This window comes from Alligator sinensis, unplaced genomic scaffold (assembly GCF_000455745.1).
Source record: "Alligator sinensis unplaced genomic scaffold, ASM45574v1 scaffold482_2, whole genome shotgun sequence".
NCBI classification, from domain to species: Eukaryota; Metazoa; Chordata; order Crocodylia; family Alligatoridae; genus Alligator; species Alligator sinensis.
In genome coordinates this window covers 336776-359204 of record NW_005842678.1, presented here as the reverse complement: position 1 = coordinate 359204, position 22429 = coordinate 336776, and the positions used below count along the sequence as shown (strand labels likewise).

Sequence of the window (22429 nt, the reverse complement as noted above, 5' to 3'; positions counted from 1 at the left end):
ACTGTTGTTAAGGTAGATATCTTTCTGTTCAGGATCAAAGTCTTATTAGAACATTTACGCTACATTAGAACATATTAGAGCAGCCTATATGTTTGCTTGGAAAGAGAATCTTTAGGTATGCCTAGCTGCATTAGCTTGGAAAACACAGAGGCTAAGTTGGTGATGCCCAAGTTTAATTTAACCCTGGATATTTACAGGCTCTGCAGCGGCATTTCAGGATGCCAGATGCTGTCCCCAGCATATTAAGAGAATTCCTTCTAGATCAAGACCTGCATGTTAACCAGAATTTCCTGACTGTGTGGAACAGAATTCTCCAAGTGGGGAGCGAGGGGAAGATTTCTGTCCCTATCTTATTTGGGACTGTGAAGCACCAGCGCCTCAGGGATAATGAAGTGAATCGGTACAGGTGGTCTCAATGCCTTAAGGCCAATTAAGATGAATTATAGAAGAAGACTGAGTGAAAGACAGACACAGGAGGTATCCCAGAGGATGTAAAGGCCAGGATAGCAAGTTCTGTGAAACAGGGGTGCCAAATATTTCTATTTGACTTGCACTGTGGCTACTGTTACCATATAAAGGAAAATTACTACAGATTGTCCTACTTTCTGAGTCACAAAGACAAGTAAACACATTGAGAGAGTCCACAGATGGTTGTCTTTTTCAGCATTCGTTACTTCACAAATACATGTGTCCAGCTACACTGACCCCAGACCTTACAAAATATAGAGATATCAAATAACATCTATCTTTTAAGCAGTAAATAAACTGTCAGAAACAAAAAAAAAACAAGAGGAAAGTAACAAACCAAATAGATGAGTCAGTTAAAAAGTATCATGGGTGAAGGGTGAAAAGACTAGCTAAGAGTAAAGCAAAAAAGGGAGGTGCAATAGGGGACTTTAGGAAAGAAACTTGTAACCATAAGATGTTAAACAGATGTACTCTACTGCCTTCAAGGCTGAAATCAGGGAATTAAAAGGCTTAAGCCTGCATATCCAGTTTTCCTTTGTATTTTAGGTCTGCATACATGTTCTATTAATCTACTATGGCTTGACTACCAGGGTAGTAATAATTTCAAAGAAGCAGCACATTCAGTTAGGTCATCTTTTGTAGTTGCTTCCCCCTCCCCTCTTCAGGCTGAAACCACGGTGTCTGTCTTTACTGAAAAAAAATGACCTGAACAAGCCATTACTGGTGTGTACTTTCTTTATGAGAAATTCTTTATTCTGACCTAGTATTCTGTATAACAGTCATTTAGTAAAAAAATGTAAATAAATAAATGTATATTTAGTTTGAACCTAACACAAGTAGACAGAACCTAAAGATATTTTACTATACTCCCCAATCCTGCAAATACTTAGGTATGCAATTAATTTGAGATTAAAAGGAAGGGTAGAAAGGATTGGAGGCAATAGTTGCACAAATGGATGAAACTACTGAAAACTGACATTTTGATTTTTTTTAATTTAAATTTTGGAAGAATATGTTATTGCAGCTACCAACACCATGCATTTTCATTTTACCAAGCTATATAATATACATGTGTATGTACCTTAAAGAGTTTTTCCCTGCCTCTAATGAGTGCCACACTAGGCCCTCCATGCCTTTTGAAATCACTAGAAAAGACAGTGGTGAGACATACGCATGAGCCTTCAGGTTCCAGACTTTATTTAGTGTCATGTTACAATATAACCAGAAGTAATACTCTAGTTGATGGAAAGCATACTTAAAACAGGACATGGGGGATAATTTCTATGGCTGGCTAGTCTTTAAATGATTAGAATCATGAAAGAGAATGCAGGGAGATGGTCCTTGACATTGATTATCCCTCTCTTGCAGACTCCCCCAAATGACCTTGGCCAAATCACTTAATCTCTCTTTGTCTCAGTTCCCCTTCTGTAAAATTACAGAAAGCAGTAATTCTTTTCTGCCATCCTTTGTTGGCTTAGTCTATCCTGAGCACAAATTCTTCACTGGAGACTTGAACTGGGGTGTGCTGATTCTCCTGTTAAGAGCAACACCTGAGGTTCCTGGCTAGAGGGTCTTGCCCCTCCACTCAGGCTCAGACCAATTGCCATATTTAGGGTTAGGAAGAAATTTTAGCCCATGGTCAGATTAGTATGGACTGTGGGGGGGTTTTGCCTTCCTCTGTAGTGAGGGGCATGGCCTTCTACCTGGAACCTCTTTAGCATATACTAACACCATTTTATCAAAGCAGGACATTGGCTGCCATGGTTCCCCTGCTTTACCTGTGGCAGGTTAGGATGTTAGGTCTATGTTGTGTCAGGGCTGAGGGTAGTCTTATGTAGAGTTTAGACTATGGTTGAATGGGATGATTTGGATAGGGATGACCCTACCTCAGGCAGGGGCTTAGACTAAATGACCTGTAGATGTCCCTTTCAGTCCTAATTCTCTATGATTCTTTGCTGATGCAGCAGTGCAACATCATTTAATTGATTAATTTCCTTTTTTTTTTGGAGGCACAATAAATTACTGAGTTGTGGTAACAAATGATCCAAAAAAACACAGAAATGAAGAGAGACAATGAGGATGGAACATCCATGCTTGATCTCCTCCAGCATGCAAGTGCAGACTCCTTCAACAACAACAAGAGGGAATGGGAAAATAATAACATTCTTACCCAAAGTTTTCTGGATTTCATCTTTGTCTGGAAGTAAAGTTCCTCTAGTATCCAAAAGCACTTCTGCAGTTTTTTTGAGTTTCTCTACAGCAACCTGGTGATTAGACACCTGTCCCTGAAGAACCTGAAAAATTGCATGGATCCTAAAATATGCTAAGATATAAGTGAACTTTTCATTGTTCTTTTGAATGCATACAATATAAGAAAGAGAAATAAAGAACAAAGCATTTGCTAAGAATGTTGCAATAGCTTTGAAGCAACTCTGACTTAGTTCTTAAAAGACTGATTCGCACACAGATCTGTTTACTTCTGCAGAGGCTTTGTGCTACAAACAGAAACTCCAGAATCAGAAAACATGCAGCATGATAAAACATGGATGCAGGTGTTTCTCCTACCCACACTCTCCAGCTTTTAGCGATATATCATTACTCCTGTCTACAGGTTTCCCTTAAACCATCATTTAAATTATTCTACTCAGTAGACTATTCCATTTCCACAAAATCCCTGTTCACTCCTAGTTTCTCAGGCTAAGTACAGACAGTCCAAAAGTCTGAGGCTGAATCAAGTCAATCTTTGCGGGTTAGTCTAAGCTGCGTAGATTGAATTGATAAGCAAGTACATAGACATTTACTTTTGATTCTGGAAATGCAGCCACATACCTATAGTGGCCCAGGCCAGAAGCCAGGAGCTGCTAGAACAGGCCTCCCTGCTCAGCTGGAGCAGACGGCTTGGGCCAAGGCTAGCCCGCACACCCTGTGAGGAGGGGTTTGCAGGAGAGGTGCAAAGCATCCTGGGATGCTGGGGAACTGTGAATTAACTTGAATTTGGAGGGAATCTGGGATAGAAGTTCAATAAACTGATTTAACCTAAAATTAGTTAAGTCTGATACTACATCCATCCAGGTTTATCTTAAACTGGCTTCAGCCATTTTGAAAGCAGTTTATGTGCACTGAACTTCTTTTGTGTTACATACTTGAACTGGTTTCCAATAGCTTATACCAGTTTATGTGTAATTTCTGTCCCTAGCCTCAACGGGTGCAGACAGAAGTGCAGCTCCCTGCTGTCACTGAGAACACTTTGCAGGAAGTGTTCTGAGTTGCAACGATCCCCTGAAACAAACAGAAGTTCACTATTGGTTCCAGGGGGGGAGAAGAATCTAGCTACTGGCTAGGAGCCTGCAGTTGGTTTCCTGTAGCTATGGCCCCTCCTCTCTTCCAGCCTGTCCTTGCTTCAGAATGGGAGGGGGGGAAAGGGAGGAGAGGGGGCTCCCCACCTGGCGTTGGAGAGTGGAGTGGGTGTCCTCGACCTCCTCCCCCCGAAGTGGGGCTCCAATACACCCACCCCACCCTCCAGTGGGGGCTGAAAAACCCCCAGACTGAACTCCCACTACTCCCTTTCCCCCCTCCCATTATGAAAACAGCGACAGGCTAGAAGGCAGCACAGGCATAATTTACAGAAGATGCTCTGTTTTGAAATGTCTTCATTGGACCCCTCATACAATGAGGGTTCAGATTTTCACCCGGTCAGCCATTTTAAAGGTGTCTGGAGCTGTGTACTTGTGCTTGGTCACAGCTACACACAACTTTCTGTGGCAGGATCAGGCAAAAATTGTCACTTCTGTCTAAGCCCAGCGTTCTGTGTTTCCTCCAACCAACGGGAACAATGTAACTCTGATTATTTCAGTCTCCATTTTCTATAATGTGAATATATCAACTCCTCTGAACCTTTTATTTTTAATTATTTTTCTGGGACCAGGTATTATCTTTATCACACAGAAAGTGTGTACAATAGTCCACTTAGCTGAATAATAAAAAAGCAACACATTTCCCTGTTATTCTGTGTTTTTATTCTTTATCTGTAGCTGTGTATGAGTACCATATACCTTTCACATAAATAACTTTCAAAATACTACAATATACTATAAATTCTTCTTATTTGAGCAAGAATCTATCCTGTGAGAAATGGCCTAGGACAGCCTCATAAGTCCATATAAGTGTTATGTACATATAAGTTTTATGTATCTGTAACTTTGTCTTTTCTGTATTTTAGTAGTTAACAATGGAATCACAACATTATCATAACTTTGGAATTTCCTAAGCTTTTTTTTTCTTTGTAAAAGATAGCATTTATTGCACAGGATTTCAAAGATCTCCTAGCTTACAAAGAAAACTGACAAATAAATGAATAAGTTCCATAATAGGAAATCATTTTGGCTAGTCATTTAGGAAAGTCCAAAGTGGCAAGATACATTCATGTGGCACACAGAAGCTAAGATGTCTTACTGCAGTATCCTCTCCCAAGCATTTAAAATAAACCGGACTCTCAGCAAATTACTAGATGGGAGACGGGGGTCTATCTCAAATTCTAGTACAACTTACAACATCTGTGACAATCATGGGTGACTGGTGCCACCTTAGTCAGGGGGGGCATATGCCTCCCCCTCTTCCCCCCAGCGACTAGTAAGAGACTGGGGGAGTCCCTCTGCGGCCAATCTCACTGACTGGAGGGTAGGTGGGGGGGCCATGGCCAATCTCACTGACCTGGAAGCGGCCGCGGCGCTCCCAAAAGTGGCTGCAGCACTACATCCAGTGCTCCCACTCCCCGGCCGGTACTCACACTGGTGGTCCCACCTGCCCCCGCGCCTGTTGCCTAAGCTGGGAGCGCAGCCTGTCAGGGGGTGCACCAGTGCTCTCAGAGGGTGCACATGCACCCCCGTGCACCCCCTATGTTTCGCCACTGGTAAACCTGGCACCCTTTCCCTAGTTACTGCACTTTTAAACATGCAATCATATTAGCCTTGTTAACCCCTCTCTTACCACATAGATAAAATCTACTGTGCCTGCTCATGGTATAATGTCCAAAGGCTCATAATTCACTGCCTCCAGGAATAGCAAACCTCCTAAATTTAAGGTTGTTCTTCCCATGAACAAATTTAACTCTGAATCTCTAAAAATGTTTTCTTAAAATTTAAAAAAGCTGTTTTAGGAAGAATCTAACCATGCAAGAAAATCTTGGTTTGAAATGTGGTTTTTAGGAAGTCGTGAAAACTGAAAACAGGGGTGATGCACGTAAACCTTTGTATAACCTTAATTATAGCAGTTGTTATATATTAACTATATAATCACTCTAACAGTAATTATGACTGGAAAAAGGCAGAAAGTTGACCTCAGGGACAGAAAGTTGACCCCCAAGTTATGACCCCTTCCTGACATGGGAAGATTTCATCACTGGCTCTGAAGCCAATGATGATCTCAAGGATCTTATGTTAGTTTATCCAACATCTTATTTATCTCCTGTTTTACAGCACTTATCTTAGTAATTAATTTCTGCTGTGGAACTTTAGTATCTTTTATACAATTTTTTTTTAAAGATACTTTTCCCTGATTTAACAACTGTCAAAAAGTAAAACAGGACTTTCTTAGCACAGTGATACAAGTTTCAGTGCAAAAGACAGTTTCCATTGGGATCTGCTGAACAGGTCCTGGCAGATACCAAAGGAAGAATATAACTATCTTGAAACAAGCTGATCTTCATCCTTGTCTTAAAGCTCCCTCCTGGGGCCATAAACATTTTGGTGACAAAGGTCACACTTTCTTTGTTTACCTATTTGATTACTGTACTGTTTCATTTTCTTATCTTTCACGTGGATTTCTTATATCGTCTACTAGGGACTCTGAACTGTGTTTGGCACACACACACTGAAGTATTGCATTTACTTAGGATGCTGAACTAACAGTTAATCCTTTATATCTCTTCTTGCCAAGACAAGGAAATAATTCTTGTCTAAAACCAGCATTTTAGCTTCAGCATTAGTATCTGGAGAATAGTAACAGCATGCTAGTATATGACATGTTCTGATACTCCAGCTGCCATAAAACAAGTACAACATAAACAAAGTGGTATTTTCCCTATATTGGCTGCAAATACTGTGTTTCTAAAAAAAAAAAACCAAAACACTACCCATAACATAATGGAACACATCAGATGTTGATAGAAAGTGAACTAGCTAGTGCCTAAGGCATCGTAGAATATTTTGAAGAACAGTTAATCCCTATAAAAAGATTATCCTCATCACACTGCCAAGGTCAGGGTCTGGCTGTATATCAGCTGCATGTGTTGGCTTCAAGAGACTGCTTTAACTTGCAACACCTGACTTTTAAAAAAATGCTCTTTGTTTTGCTTTCATTAATTGGCCATCTTTACTCATTCTGCTTGATCCTCCTCCTTTGAGTCTTATGAGCCATTGGAACGTCCCCTCCTTCCTAACATACTCATTGAGTGTCTATTGTACCCTAAGTAATCCCTGTAGGAGTTTCATAAAGCAGCCATAGTGCTCACTTCTTCTGTATCAGGTCCATGGAAATTGGCATTAAAAAGAATATATTTAATTTGAGAGGAGACAACTAAATGTCTAAAACCAGCTTCAGTTTGTAATTGGTGCTATTCCTGCTTTTCTATTGCTGAAAGCACAAATGTAATTAATCACATTGAAGTTCAGGTTCCGAGTTCGCATTTTTAACAATGCAAGAATAATAAACATTACTTTCCTTTGAAGTCTGATGAATACTGTAACATCACAGTGACATCTATTATTCTGGTGTGTTGTACCAAAGGACAACACAGTTGCAGCTTTCATTGTTGCCATGTGTGAGATTTTTTTCCCTACCTTGTTCTGACTGGGGATAATAACAGCACTCCTTTCCCTGAAGAAGCTGACTATTGTTTCTCAATAGGTTTGTGAGCTAAAGAAAATGTTTGTCTGGTATGAAATTTGTAATAGTTAAGAAAGGTAATATTGACTGAACCAGCCCTTTCATAAATGATTCTAGGATTGTGAACTATTTTTAATTACATCATAAGATATATGTTAAATACCCTATGTAGCACTGACAAAAAGAGCAGGTATAGAAAAGTCATCTTGCCAGGCAGAAAGCAAATAAAAACCTGCACAATTGAATTGTAATTACAGTAGGAGGCAGTTTAACAGTTTTATAAAAATCTAGGGTAATTCCAAAATCAATAAAAGTTCTGTCAATAACACCAATAGGGTCAAGAGTTCACAACAGGATGTTTTTTGTTTTGTTTTAAAATGCATTTTGCTTTAATTCTGCTTCTAGATCTGTGAACTTGAAGGCCTAGATTTTGCTTGGGTTTGCCTCCTCATGTGACCCAGGAACAATGGTCTCTTGTGACAAAATCTACCTAGAGACGTTGATCACACTGATACAAGGTACTCTCAGCTTTAGCAGAGGCCTGGGCCTACAGCTCAGTAGGAAGAGATGCAACCACTGCACCCCAATCTTCGCTAGCATTGTATTTATGGAGCCCTGGCAATGACGGAAAGCTGCTGCCCTCTGCTGGGATTCTCCAAGAGGGCTACCGCACACAGGGCAATCACTCCCGCTTTGCTCTTCTGGTGAATCTCCACCCCCTGGCAATGAAGGAACCTGTCCTGGTGCAAACATGTGTGGCACATGTTAGTGGGGGTTCAATCAATACCTCAGAAGTCTGTTCAGACATGATGGAGTTCATCAACCCTCGTATAAAACAACTCATACGCAGGATCTCAAGCCTACTGCTATTCTACCAAAACAGAACCTGTCTCTGTGGCTCCCTACTCCCTAACTCCAGTTGCACTGGATCATCTCCGACTGTTGAACAGAGCACACACAGTTCCTTCTGGCACAGGATTTTTTTCCTTTTTCTTAGCTGGGGTCTAACTCCGTTAGCTACAGTGAGGTGAACACTTTTCTGCCTTGTCTCCATTCATATACTGCCGTCAAGGTAGATAGCCTGCGGGTGCAGACAGAAGTGACAATTTTTACCTCACCTGGCCATAGAAAGCAGTTTATAGCTGTGACCAAACACAAATGCATGGCTGCAGGCAGTTTAAAAAATGGCCGATCGGGTGAAAATCTGACCCCTCTGTTTCATGAGGTATTAGATAAGACGTTTCAAAATGTAGCTTCTTCTGTAACTTCTGTCTGCAGAACCCCTAGCCTGTGGCTGTTTTCAGAATGGGAGGGGGGAAAGGCAGCAGAAGGAGTTCAGTCTGGGGGTTTTTTCAGCCCCCAGGTGGGGGAGGGCCTCCAATTCACCCACCCAACCCTTCATCACCGGCTGAGGAGCCCCAAAAATGAGCTCCCTCCACTGCTTCCTCCCCCTCCCATTCTGAAAATCATCAGTACTGGCAGGGAGCTGAGCCATTGCTTTGGGAACCTGGCTGGAGCCTACAGCTAGATTCCCCTCCCCTCTGGATCCAACAGTGAACTTCTGTTTGGTCACTGTTTGGGGTAACGCTGTAACTCAGAACACTTTGCAGAAATGTTCTGAGTTACAGATGGCAGCTGCACTTCTGTCTGCACCCTGAGTTAATGCCAAAACCCTCCTTGTTTTGTTTTTGGTAAATAAGAGACAGTCTTAGAGACAAAGAGGAGACCTAAATTATCCCATATCATCTTACTGCCTTCTTCTGAAGCAATTGGTGTTGGACACTGTCAGACAGGATTGATCCCAGGTCTGATTCATCAAGACAACTCCTTTGACCCTATTTAATAACCTCCCAGCATAAAAGGAAAGGGGAAGGACAAAAAAAAAAAAGAAAAAGAAGAAACCCACAGAGTAGGCAGTGAAAGATAAGGGGAAGATGTTCATTTATCCACTAATAAACAGTCTAAATCCTCACAAACAGCGCTCTCACAATGACACAATCCCCTCCTAGATGGTAATCCTTCCAGGTTCTACCCCCTCACCTGATTACTGTTGGTAAGCATTTATGTTTCCACTTGTTTTTGTTCCTCACCACATAAACCAGTCCTCATACTTTTTATTTTGACATAAAAATTATTAAATGAGACCTCTGATAGCCAAATTCAAGGATTATATGGAACTGGGTGTATCCAAGAGAGGCAAGAATTGGACCCTTAGGCTGCTTGTAGACATTTAAAAAAAAACCCCAAAAAACAAAACCCAACACTTTAAACTCTACACACTCCCATGCCAAGCCCAGCGTATACCCAGAAGAGGCACTACAATAGTTGGACCCGGCTCGCCCAACAACTGTACAGATTGGGCACTTTGGTGGTGCCTTTTTGCTGCTTGCATCTAATAGATGATTGACTCAGCTATTAGATAAAAGCACCAAAAGCCCTGCTGAAGCACCCAATCTGTACAGATGCTGCAGAGCCAGGTGAAAGTAATGTGCTTCTTCCAGTAAAGAACTTTTTTTTTTAACATCTGCAAGCAGCCTTAATTACTTTGATGATGTCATATTTTCCTGATTTTTGAATAACCAGCACCTCTTTTTAACATAAGGGTGTTTTTACTGATTTGGAGGGCATTTTACCTTGGTTTCTTCTAGTTGCCTTTGGAGGTTTTTAGGATCCACTGCAATTGTTTCACAAAGTTGTTTGCTCAAAGCTATTTGAGAAGCTTGAAGACTTGACAGAAGACCTGATGATGCATCTTCATAATGCTGGTACTTGTCTACAAGGTCTTTAAGGTTATTTCCAAGGATATTGCACTAGAAAATAAAAGAAAATCCAGAAACTAAAACATATGTTTTCCGTGATTTTTTTTCCACGTGAGTGAAGATAATTCTTGGGTATTTCAGAAAATGAAATAGTCTTTCACCTTATGATTATTATCTCTCTTACTATTATCATCCAGTGCTTGTACTTGGATGTTTACATTTTGAAACCTAAAATGTAGCCATTGGGAACAAATGTTCAGCATCTCTAAATATCAAAATATCTTTTTATATGAATACATATACAGATGTAGGTACCTGTTCTAAGGCATCCAACTCTGAAAACCTCAAAAACTTTGACCATAGGACTATAGTTGTTTTTATCATGAATGTAAAGTAGACAATACAATACATACATTTTAAATCTATAAATTAATTGTTAATAATTATTAAATGGACTATTTGTGCAGAGGGAGAACTAGGCAAGAAAACTATACATGGTATTGCCTAGGCTACATGATGCACATCAACTAAAATGTTACAGATTACCAAGTGCAGGGGTTCCCAAACTGTGTTATTCAAGATACCTCTGAGGGATACACAGGCGAAATTGTGTAATAGTGATTTTAATTTTCATTACAATAATAATTGGCATTTAAGGGGTTAAAATATAAAATGTAAGCTGGTGGGCAGCTGGTAAATCTGGAAGGGGGTATGCAGTAAGAAAAAGTTTGGGAACCTCTGACCTAGTGGAAGCTTTGCCATAGGTGAGCCACAGTGAAGTGCTCACTGAGCTCGACAGCTGCCCGACTGAATTGTTTTGTAGGACTGAGATGTAAGCAAGCGCTTAGAAAAAAGTGAATAAGGACATCTTGTCTAACAAAGATTAAGCCTGATTCTGCTATATCACTGCAGCTCAACTGATGTCAGCTGGGGTCACTCTTCACTTTCATTTGTAGAACTGAGGTGCATATTTTTCATTCTGTGACATAACACCTTAATATAGCCTAAAAAGTTCTGATTTATCCTTTTATCAGAGGTTTTTTGCTTTGTGAAAAAAATACTAAGTTCAGTATCATTGGAAACCAAGTTCAGAACACCACTGAGTTTGTTTTACCATGTTTGCAATAAGAATATTCATATGACAATGATAGCAGAGTCCCAAAATGTGAGCAAAAGGGGACCCTGTTTTTCAGCAGTGATTTATTTACTAAGTCTGAACCTCCTAAAGAGCCTTAAAGGACATACACCTTGTTTTGTGTTTTTTTAATAGATGCTACATTTTTTCCAGCCAGAGACACTGAGATTATGCTCTAACATGCTTTCAGACATCATATAGTGCCAAGCAATAAAAGATCAGGGGAATTTTCTGGTGTATGGGGAGACACTTTTCATAGACAAAATACTGTGGTTGTATAATATCACAATATTTATCTTCTACTTTAAATATTTGTCTTCTGAAGATTAGATGAATATTTCACATTTGCTACTCGGTCTCCATCTAGTGGCTAATATTAAAAAGACATTTCATGTATCTTTCCAAGCATCTAGGGAGCACATTTCTCACAAAACAACCACTCTCTCTCCAATCTCTCAGTTCTAATCCTCAAAGAAAACTTACAAAACACTTCTCAGAGACGAGAACTCTACTTCATCAAGCTCCTGGATACTAAAAATCATGAACTAAATATAGGCATTGGATTTATGACACATTATAACCTCCCTGACATCTGACTCCCAGGTACCTCTCCACTATTCATTCCCCTTCTCCACCACACCCAGCCTGCCTCTCACCCATTGATTCCTCAATCTACATCTTCACTGGCTGCCTGTCTTGCATGCATACAGCCCAGCCTCTGGCTTCTTTTTCATTCCATCCAGGCAGAGCACACACTAACTGCAGAAACTTCCTCAGCCTGACGAAGGGTTTTTAAACCCGAAAGCTTGCTTAATTTTTTTTTCCCAACTATTTAAGTTGGTCTAATAAAATATATCAGATTCACCCAAAGAACCTTGTCTGTCTAGGGACAACTAGCACCTTTGTACAACAGCCAAGTTTATGCACAAAATAGTATATATTCAAACGCACTCTAAAGCTGAATTTCTTTATTTATATTAAAAAAAAGGGGGGGGGGGTGGGGATCTGTCCGAAGCTCTTACCACTCCTGCAACTAATTTACCAAAACAAAATTTGTAAAGTATTTCTTTAAAAATCTTCATGTTTAAGATTCTTAGAGATGCTTAATTTAATGAAGAAATGTCTAAGATTTTTATTTTGAATATTAAGGGCCAGCCACCACTCTCTGGGAGCATCTACAAGCACCTATACATGTACACTGAGGCTGCTCCTATGCGCTGTAATTACAATGTGTCAGAGCAGACTCCATTAATTATCATGCTCCAGCAGACTCCAATGTCACATGTATCAGTCCCTTTGCTGAAAAATGGCCATGAGGGTGCTTGAACTTCAATGAGCTTTAGTTAAAGCACCTCCACCACCATTTTTCAGCATGGGGACACTGATACATGTGATGCTTCAGGCACTTTAATTGGAGTGGCTCCTGGAGCTGCTCTAATTAAAGCCCTGCCCCTCCTCCCCCAAGCACGTCTATAAATGTCCTACATGTACAATTAACATTAATGCGACTGAATAAGTAAGTAAGTTTAAGCATAATTATTTCCTGTGCTGCTGGATACCCCTTGTATCTGACGGGGCTATCCAGCAGCAGAGTAAATTAGTCTACTGTGCTGCACACTTGTAGGTGATGACACTTCACTGCACATCGGATTAGTCTGCTGCGCAATAAAGCATCTCTACACACACAGAAACACCAATTAGCATCTGCCGATATGAATGCACACAAAACAGAAGCTGTTTAAAAATGTTAAATATCTTTACAAATATCTGGGTACCCTCGCCCAGAAAAGTACCACTCTCAGACAAATCATTGAGAGCAAATCCAATGCACAAACTGAAGAAGTTTGGGTTTTACTTTTTATTCCAAGTCAAGAGGGAAAATGAAAATGAATTTTCCCAAACATGTGCAGGGAGGCCTATTCACAAGCTTTCAAGAAAACAAATTAGAATTTAGCTTGATTATTAAGATGTCCTGTCCTTAATCAAACTATGAGAACGCAATTATGCAAGAGCTTGGTCATAAAACCATAAGAACAAGGAATGGTGACCAGGAAATAAAGGATATCCTCTGTTGGCTTTGAAAACTGCTAGTGTCTATAAAATATGCAGCCAGAGAACAAACTCTGAGGCATAAGAACAGGCCTTAGTGCCATAAGCATCCTAGCCAAAGGCTGCCACTTCCCACCAACGAACATGGTAGCAGTAATAGACTCTGCAAGACTCTGACTTGAAGCCACAGACTCCTGAGATGACATAAGAACCAGTAGCAAAACCAGTGTGGGGTGACTGGGGGAGTTCTCCACAGTGCTGACTTGTGGGGATAGGGGTGTTCACAGAAAAATAAAAGGTGCTGCCACAGCTACACAACCTACCAGCGGTAGAGTGGCAGCTGGAAGTTGCTGCTGCCCCCCATGGCTCCTGCTGCCCCAAACGCCTAACTGCTTTGTTAAGCCTCTGACAAGGACACAGAAATAAATCTTTCAAACAGATACATGCAACCCTGATTTATAACTAAGATGTTTTCCTGGTTTTATCAATACTGGACATTAAATAGAGTGCCAGGTGTTGCTATCCAAAGGCCATTCTGGGGTCAGATACAAAATGAGCTTGGTTATTACATCAATGCAGTATCTAGTGAGCAGGTGTCCACTAGGCTAATGGTCACAAGAGACAGAATTTCTTCTTCCCTAGAGGTATCATTTTAAGGCAGCTCTGATGCACATTAGCAGGCCAGCATGGAGAATCTGCTGTACCCATACTATACCTTTGTAGCAGACAAATAAAAGACTAGTCTAAGGCTGTTAATCTAATGTCTCTGAAAAGCATTAATATGCACTTTAAAAAAAACAAAACAATTATTTCTAGTGCACAACACAAATTTAAAAAGTCTAGTGAGATTCTGTAAACATGCAGATGCTGCCCTATTGCAAAAGAACTAGTCTGCTCTCTCAGCAATGGGTGTGTTGGAGTGGGAGGGGTCAGCAAAGGGAACATGAACCACAAATGCCACATCTAGTCCTGACCTGCAGGAGCTTTCTCACAGAAAACGGATAAGAATTAGGGCTGGAGGACAGACTCCCATCCAGATCTCCTACATGTACAGGGCCATCACAGGATTTCCCCAGGACATCTTTGAGACTGCTAGGGTTGCAGATAACTAGGCTGGGCAGAAGAGTATGGAATTGCCCCTTTAAACCAACTGGTGTCTGTGAGCCGCTGCCAAAAGTGGAGTTTAAACCAAGACAAATTAATTTAGGAGCTCAGATAGACTAAGGCTTTCTATCAAAACTATATTTTTAATACTAATCTTGTCAAAGGTACAATTCCTACTGTAACTGTTTTATTAGTAAGACAAGAGATAGGCTAGCACAGGGATGGGCTAAGTCCGGCCTGGAGGCTGGACTCCACTTGCCAGCGGCCCCAGTGGTAGTGGCTCCTTCTGGATGCTGCCACTGGACCTAGTCCCACTGCCTGCGCACCCCAGCCTGTCCACCTAGCACCCGCCACTAGAGGCAGGACCCATGTGGGCAGGGCATGCAGCCATGAGGATGCGATGGGGCTGCAGCCAAAAGCAAGACAGGTGGGTGAGGCCGGGGAGACCCCAGGATTTTGAGGGGGCCAGGAATGAGCCTCTGCGACAAATGCGAGTTCCACAGTCAGGGGCATGCATGCGGCAGATTGCAGCTCTGCCCCAGCTTTGTCCCTACACTGTCACCACCTCAAGATCACAGCCCCAGCCCTGGAGCAGATCCCTGCCCACACTCTCCATGCCTGGCCCCACACCGCTCCCAGCTGGTCTCCATGGAGAGCCCAGGAGTGTGGGCTATGACAATGTGGGGCCAGGCTGGGACAGAGCCCCAGTTCTGTGGCCCCATGCTGTCATGGCCCTGTGCTCCCCATGGAGACCGACCAGGAATCAGTGCAGGCAAGAGGCATGGAGTCTGGCCACCAGCTAGATCTGCCATTTTTCCCACCCCTGAAATAACACTTGGAAGGAAACATTACAAGGTACACTTCATGGACAGATATAGTATCTAGACCAATGAGAGGGGCCAACGAATGTATTTCCTTCTCAGCATGTTACTCAGACATGCTGCTTTAAGAAATTCAGAGATTTTTAAGACCATATGGGACTGCTAGCTCATCTAGTCTGACCTCCTGTAAAACATAAGCCATAGAACCAAATAATATGATTTTGACTAACGCACATCTAAAAAGGTATTCAATCTTGATATGAAGGCCTCAAGTAATGGAAAATCTACCACTTTTCTTGGTAGTTTGTCCATTGCTTAACCTGTTATTCACCCAAAAATTTTACAAGTCAGCTATTCCTCACTTAACTTAATTGGTGGTAAATAAAACTTACCTTAGTGTAGAGAGATTTGAAGCGATCTGAAGCACTATCCAGTTTATTCTGTACCTCCGTGTAAGTAACTGAAGTATCAAGACCATCTTTGTCAACCTTAACACCTTCTCTTTTGCTACAAGACCTAGCAGCATCCATAACTCTCTGTCCAGAAATTGTAATGTACCGCAAGTCACCTTTGTGAGAAATAACATCTTCTGAAAAACTCTTTTGCCTTTTTAGTTTGGCCATGATACCACTGAAGTCAGAAGCACCAGCCTCCAAGTTTTCCAGTTCTTGTTCTGACACCCGTAGCCAGCTTTCAAATTCATTATAATCTGTATCAAATTTCTCAAGTTCTTCCTGCAGAGAATGTGTTAACTTCATTTTCTGTTCTGACTCAGCTAAAACAGTTTCATACTGTGCCTTCAATTCCTTCATATTCCTTTGCATCTTCTCTTTTTCTTCAGGAGAAAGGTAGTGGCCTTGTTTCTCAAGCAGAGCTTGTGCAGACTGAGTTGCTATTATGACAGCCTGCTGCTGTGAAATAATTTTCTCATGTTGAGCCTACAATAGAAATATAAAAATGCTATGATTACATCTTCATACAGGGTTCCAAATAATTAAATGCTTTTCTTTCTGTTCTGACCGATCAGTTAACACTTTTAAAGTAATCTAACTAAACATGCCACTCCTATTTATCATATAACATCTTCAAATTTTGGTGGTACTTATGTATCAGATCCTAATTGTATATATAAGTGAAGCCTTTTGAGCATGAGTGGAACTTGGAAGTATGCTGATGCTTATCAAAATAAGAACTAACAATATATTCATATATCTATAAAACACATTCAGTACAGTGAAACCTGCAGAATAGTCCATGATTGAGAGGAAACCCCCATTTCAGAAGCAATTAATGTTTTCCAACATTTTTTACTTAATCATTAAAGTAGTCAAAAATTTCCTGATTGACTTGGATCACTGCCCAAAGCAGGACTCATTATAAAAAGTGCAATGGGATAGACCAGGGGTTGTCAACTGGGGGTATGTGTACCCGTAGGGGTACTTGGAAAGGTGATACGGGGTACGCGCAGGTGGGCAGGGATGGAGCTAGGCGGGGGGGAGGGAGGGGGGGATGAGGGCAGCAGCGCTCCTCTGAGGACAGACGTGGGGGGCCTCACACGTGGTGGCTGCCACCGCTGCCTCCCACCACCCTGTGCTGACACCCGCCACCCTGCACTGCTGCCTCCCAGGAGCAGGGTCAGGGGGGTGAGAGCAGCTGTGCTCCACTGCAGCCCATGTGGGTGGTGCCATGTAGGCACCACCCAGCCGGCAGCTCCACGGGCTGATGGGCAGCGCATGATTGGCCTGGCACAAGGCCTGTCAGCAGCCCATTGAGCTGTACATGTGACTGGCCGTGGGAAGTGGGGCGCGGAGCAGTGGATGGCAATAGTGGCAGTGCACACAGGACGGTGAGTGGCAGCAGTGGCACAGAGTGGTGGGTGGTGGTGGTGGTGGCCACCACATGTGAGCCTCCCCACCCCGCATGTGAACCCCTCTCCCCCCCTGCATCTGACTGCCACCACCAGAAGAGGTACACTTGTTAAAAAAGGTTGAAAACCCCTTATACAGACAGTTTTTATATGTTAAGGTATTTCTTCACCTGTTGCCTATACTATAACTGTTTATTCAAACTGTATACAGTGCCAATTAGATGAAGGGAAGTACGCATATTTCCTTTTATGTTTTGAATTACCATTATCCTGGTCATTCCTCATTTTATTTTTCCATGCTTCAGTTTTAATTAATAGTTTTAAAATACTTACCAAATATCTTTATTTACAGAATGCTGGTCTTTTTGTCATAAAAAACTGGTTCACAAAGCATGCAATACTGATTCAGTCAAGTTAATGCTTGTAAATCATACAGGTTAGAACTACATTCTAAAACAATCTGAATTATGGCATACCCTTTCATAAAACCTCAGTTTTTGAAGCGCTTCACTTTACCACAGAAACAACTACTAGGTGTCTTGTAGAATAGGCTGCTACAGGCAACCCCCACTTAACATTGTTTTCGCAATTTTATTTCCCATTTTTCAGCCAGCTCTAGTAGATACCAGACATAACCATATTTCCATTTTCTTAGGCTTTATAAGGAAGCTACTCTGATCATTTGTTTCAGATGATCAAAACTACATCTAAAGTCAAATTAAGGTGCGATAAACAAATATGATCTTTAAGTGCTAGCTGGTCTGACTGCAATATCCATCCAATTTAAAATTGCTGTGATATTTTACAGCTCCTGCGGAAGTTTTCAGAGGTATTCCCCCCACGCTGCCTCACTTTTAAAGTGACAGATTATAAACTAATAATCCCAAACATCAAATATCTGCAGCTGTATGTAATTAGTGTCCAAGGGAAAACATGAGAGGCTGAATAATTTAACTGTTAGAAAGATTTTAGTAAGAACTGTGGCAGTATTATAGAGCCATGGGTCTACCTATTGTTCTTTATTTATCAATAGTAAGCACTTAAAAAAAAGACCATGCTGCCTAGAAAAGAATGGCCATAATTGGATATCCATTTGGATAGCAGCATTTACTATTGAAAACTCCAGCTTTTTTCCAGTCTTACAACAGAAAGTAACAGTGGTACCTGTGATGTAAATGGCACATTAATGCCCTCTACAGTAACAGAATATTTACAGAAGCACATAAATTATTTCTCAGATGCCTAATGAAAGTCTTTTGAAGTCAATGAAAAAAATGCAGCTGACCTCAGTTAGTCCTGAATCTGTACCTAGGGACTTATCACCTTAGTATCCAAGTCCTGAATATTTCTAGTTGCTGGTAATATACAGTACCTTGACTTTCTCATACTGCTGGTTGAGATTATCTTCTGTGGTTTTTACTAGGCCATCCACTTGCACTTCATTTGGTTGAAGTTCCAACAGGTTACCATTGACATCATCCTCTTCTCCTTCCAAAGCCTTCTCAGCCCCTTCTTTATAATGTATTCCATTCTGTTCTATTGCCTGCTTATGTCTCCTGCCATGCTCTGCTTCCTTATCCACATTTGATAGCCAATCCAAGAGATTTTCTATTGTATTTTTACTCTCTTTCAGTTGTTCTATGGCTGCAACCTACACATAGAAAGTTCACAATTTGAATCTCTTTTAGCTTTCATATAATTTCAAATGCAGATAGTGCAATCATTTTAAAAGATTTTTTAAAAATGTTTTGAAACTGTCTACTAACATATTGCAAATTTACTGTATTTGTAAAACATCCAAGCAGTAATTGCTGGAAACCTAGGTAAAATATTACTTAATATCATACTAGTAAAGCAGAAATAAGTGGAAAGATTATTCCCATTATAACTTTATAGTAATTCAAATAAAGATGTAGACTGGTTGCATGAGAACCTTTTCTGTTTCCTGCTTAATTGCTGTTGTCATAGCTTTATCCAGCTCTTTCTTGGATTCTTCTGCCTTCTGACTAAGCAGCAAACACTTTGTCTTAGCTTCATTAAGTTTCTGTTCAAGAGCAGTCTTGTCTTCTTGTGACAGCTTTTCTCCATTTTCTTTCAGGAACATCTCAGTGTTTTTCACAATCTCTGCCAGTGCCTGTGCACTTGCCTGCATGTCTTTCTGTATCTCCTTGTGGGGAAAAAGAACAAATAATAGTAAGTAAATTATTTACCTGTACTTTGCTTCAAACTTCTCAAAAACTCCTCAATCAGAGAGACAGGATAATTTATCTTCATCCCACCTACCCATTTTATCTGGAGCTTATTGGGGTAAATTAAGCTGGAACAGGCATTCAATGCCAGTGCTGCAGATTTCCAGGAAGTCTGCAGTACTGGAAAACGTAGCAAAGAGAGGAACGCACAAGCATCCTAGGCAGCTGGCTGGAGAGCAACTAAGTCCCCATGTGGGCATCAGCTGGAGGTAGCTGCAGGGGACAGGCATCCCCAACTGCCTACGGGAGAGGACCATGCTCCCTTGCCCCTGCCTTCCCTGTGAGCAAACTGGTGGTGTGCTTGAAGCCCTGGCTGCTGCCCTGCAAGCATGACTGCTTCTAGGGCAGCAACCAGGACTGACAGAGTTGACAGTGCCTAAAGCTGCACAGCACTAGAATCTGCCCTTTGAATAGCACCAGATTCCTTGGTGCAAACTGAAGAGCCTTCTCTGCCAGCTGGACTGCTGTAAAACTTAGCTTGCTCAAAGTGTTATATACATTAGCTGGATATTTCTCTTCAGTACTTCTACTTGCAAAGAATCAAGCATATTAACACCATGGTAGGAGGGCCAGTGAGAGAGCCTGGACTAGCTCTTATTCCTAACTTCTTCCACAGTCACTTCTTGCCAATTTTTTTCTGAAGTTTAGACTCAGAAATAGGCCATTCCAGAATGACTATGGTTGCTGCTATTTAAACAAGTTTTTTCCTAGGATCTTAAGAAAGTATGATGGAGAGACCTCCTAGCTTATCCAGTCCAGTAACTCTCTACTGCAGTCACCATATCATATAGTCCTTCCTTCCTTCCAGGAATCAATAGTGCTCCATATTTAAACTAGTTAGGCTTTTTTTTTTTTTTTGCTCCCATAACTCCTCCTGAAGGCTCTTTCAGAACTTCACCCCTCAAAATTTCCAACTCCGATTTATTTACAGCTGATTTATGCCAATTGTCTTTGTGCCAGCATTGCCTATTGTCTTTTATCCTGGATGAGGGGTGTCAAACATACAGCCTGAGGGCTTGATCCAGCCTGTGGAGGCCTTCTATCTGGGCCCTGGTACTGCCCCTAGACCTGAGCAGGCCCACACAGGGCACAGCACACACCAGACCAGTCCTATAGGCAGGGCCCATTCTGGCCACTCTAAGATTGTGCAGTACAGGTAGGTACATGCAGTGTGGATCCTGGAGCAGCCAGAATGGGTGCTGTATGCAGCGCAGTCTGGCCAGAGGGCATGTAGCACAGATCCCAGACTGGCTGGAGCAGGAGCCTGTTCATGGCACCTCCCCAGAAGTACCAGGACTGTGTTGCACATGGTACCTATTCCAGCCAGTCCAGGAATTGTGATGCATGCAGCACCTGTGGGGCTGGATGGGAATTTGATACCCTGTCTTACATAGTTCTCTTCTAGCTATGAACACCCACCAGCCTTCATTTTGCCAAGCTAAACAAGCTAAATTCTTTTAATCTTCTCTTGTAAGATAAGCTTTTTGTATGCCGATCATCCTTTCTTCCCCAGGGATCAAGTTTTAACTAGAGCACCCATATTTAAGAAAGGGAAGAAGGAGGATCCAGGGAACTACAGACCAGTCAGCCTCACCTCAGTCCCTGGAAAAATCATGGAGCAGATCCTCCAGGAATCCATTTCTAAAGCACTTGAATGAGAAAAAGGTGATTAGGAACAATCACCATGGATTCACCAGGGCCGAGTCATGCCTGATCAAACTGCTTACCTTCTATGATGATATGACTGGCTTTGTGAATGCAGGGAGACGAGTGGATGTGGTGTACCTTGATTTTAACAAGGATTTTGATATGGTTTCCCATTACATTCTCGCAGGCAAGCTAAGAAAGTACAGGCTGGATGAATGGACTGTAAGATGGATAGAAAACTGGCTGAAGCATTGGGCTCAGACAGTAGTAATCAATGGCTCAATGTCTAGCTGGCAACTGGTATCAATTGGAGTGCCCCAGGGGTTGGTCCTGGGGCTGGTTTTGTTCAATGTCTTTATTATTGACCTGGAAGATGATATACACTGCACCCTCAGCAAGTCTGCAGATGAAACCAAGCTGTGGGGAGCAGTAGATATGCTGGAGAGTAGGGCTAGGATTCAAAGTGACCTAGACAAACTGGAGGATTGGGCCAAAAGAAATCTCATGAGGTTCAACAAGGACAAGTGCAAAGTTCTACACTTAGGATGGAACAATCCCATGCACCACAACAGGCTGGTGGTTGACTGGCTGGGCAGCAGATCTACAGAAAAGTACCTGAGGGTTACAGTGAATATGAACCAACAGTGTGTCCTTGTTGCCAAGAAGACTAACGGCATATTGGACTATATTGGTAGGTGTGTTGCCAGTAGGTCAAGGGAAGTGATTATTCCCCTCTATTCAGCACTGGTGAGGCCACATCCGGAGTATTGTGTTCAGTTTAGGGGTCCCCACTACAGAAAGGATGTGGACAAATTGGAGAGTCCAGTGGAGGGCATCAAAAATGGTAAGGGGGCTGGGGGACATGACTTATGAGGAAAGACTGAGGGAACTGGGCTTATTTAATCTAGAGAAGATAAGACTGAGAGAGGATTTAATAGCAGCCTTCTCTCGAACCTGAAGGAGAGTTCGAGAGAGGATGGAGCTAGACTGTTCTCAGTGGTGGCAGATGATAGAACAAAGAGCACCAGTCTCAAGTTCCAGCAAGGGAAGTTTAGTTTAGATATTAGGAAGAATTTTCTCACTGGGAGGGTAGTAAAGCACTGGAACAGTTTACCCAGAGAGGTGGCAAAAGCACCATCCTTGGAGGTCTTCCAAACCTGGCTAGACGAAGCCTTGGCTGGGATGATCTAGTTCGGGACAGTCCTGCTTTGAGCAAGGGTTTGGACAAGATGACCACCTGAGGTCCCTTCCAACCCTAACTTTCTATGATTCTAAATCTTCTTTCATGAGCATGAATGAACAGAATTGTACAAACCTCTTGTTTAGTTTGGTATTGCTCTAACTCAGCCTTACTGTCTCCAATAACAAGAGTTTCTTGGTGACCAATGAGCCGATTTTCTGTTTGTGTCAGGAGATCACATATTTCCTGCAATTTCTCTTTGCATTCC

General features: G+C 41.8%; 1 protein-coding gene across 29 annotated transcripts in view; it reads right to left on the bottom strand.

Annotated features, from left to right (window-relative positions):
• The window catches only part of DST (dystonin), a 428507-nt gene that overhangs the window by 139190 nt on the left and 266888 nt on the right, over positions 1-22429 (bottom strand). For all 29 annotated transcript variants that reach the window (XM_025215834.1, XM_025215826.1, XM_025215830.1 and 26 more), the window contains 6 exons: positions 22297-22429; positions 19019-19252; positions 18458-18736; positions 15611-16156; positions 9984-10160; positions 2639-2762 (listed from right to left, as the gene is read on the bottom strand). In XM_025215834.1, coding sequence (XP_025071619.1) covers positions 2639-2762; positions 9984-10160; positions 15611-16156; positions 18458-18736; positions 19019-19252; positions 22297-22429 — 1493 coding nt within the window. The remainder of the gene's footprint in view (positions 1-2638; positions 2763-9983; positions 10161-15610; positions 16157-18457; positions 18737-19018; positions 19253-22296) is intronic.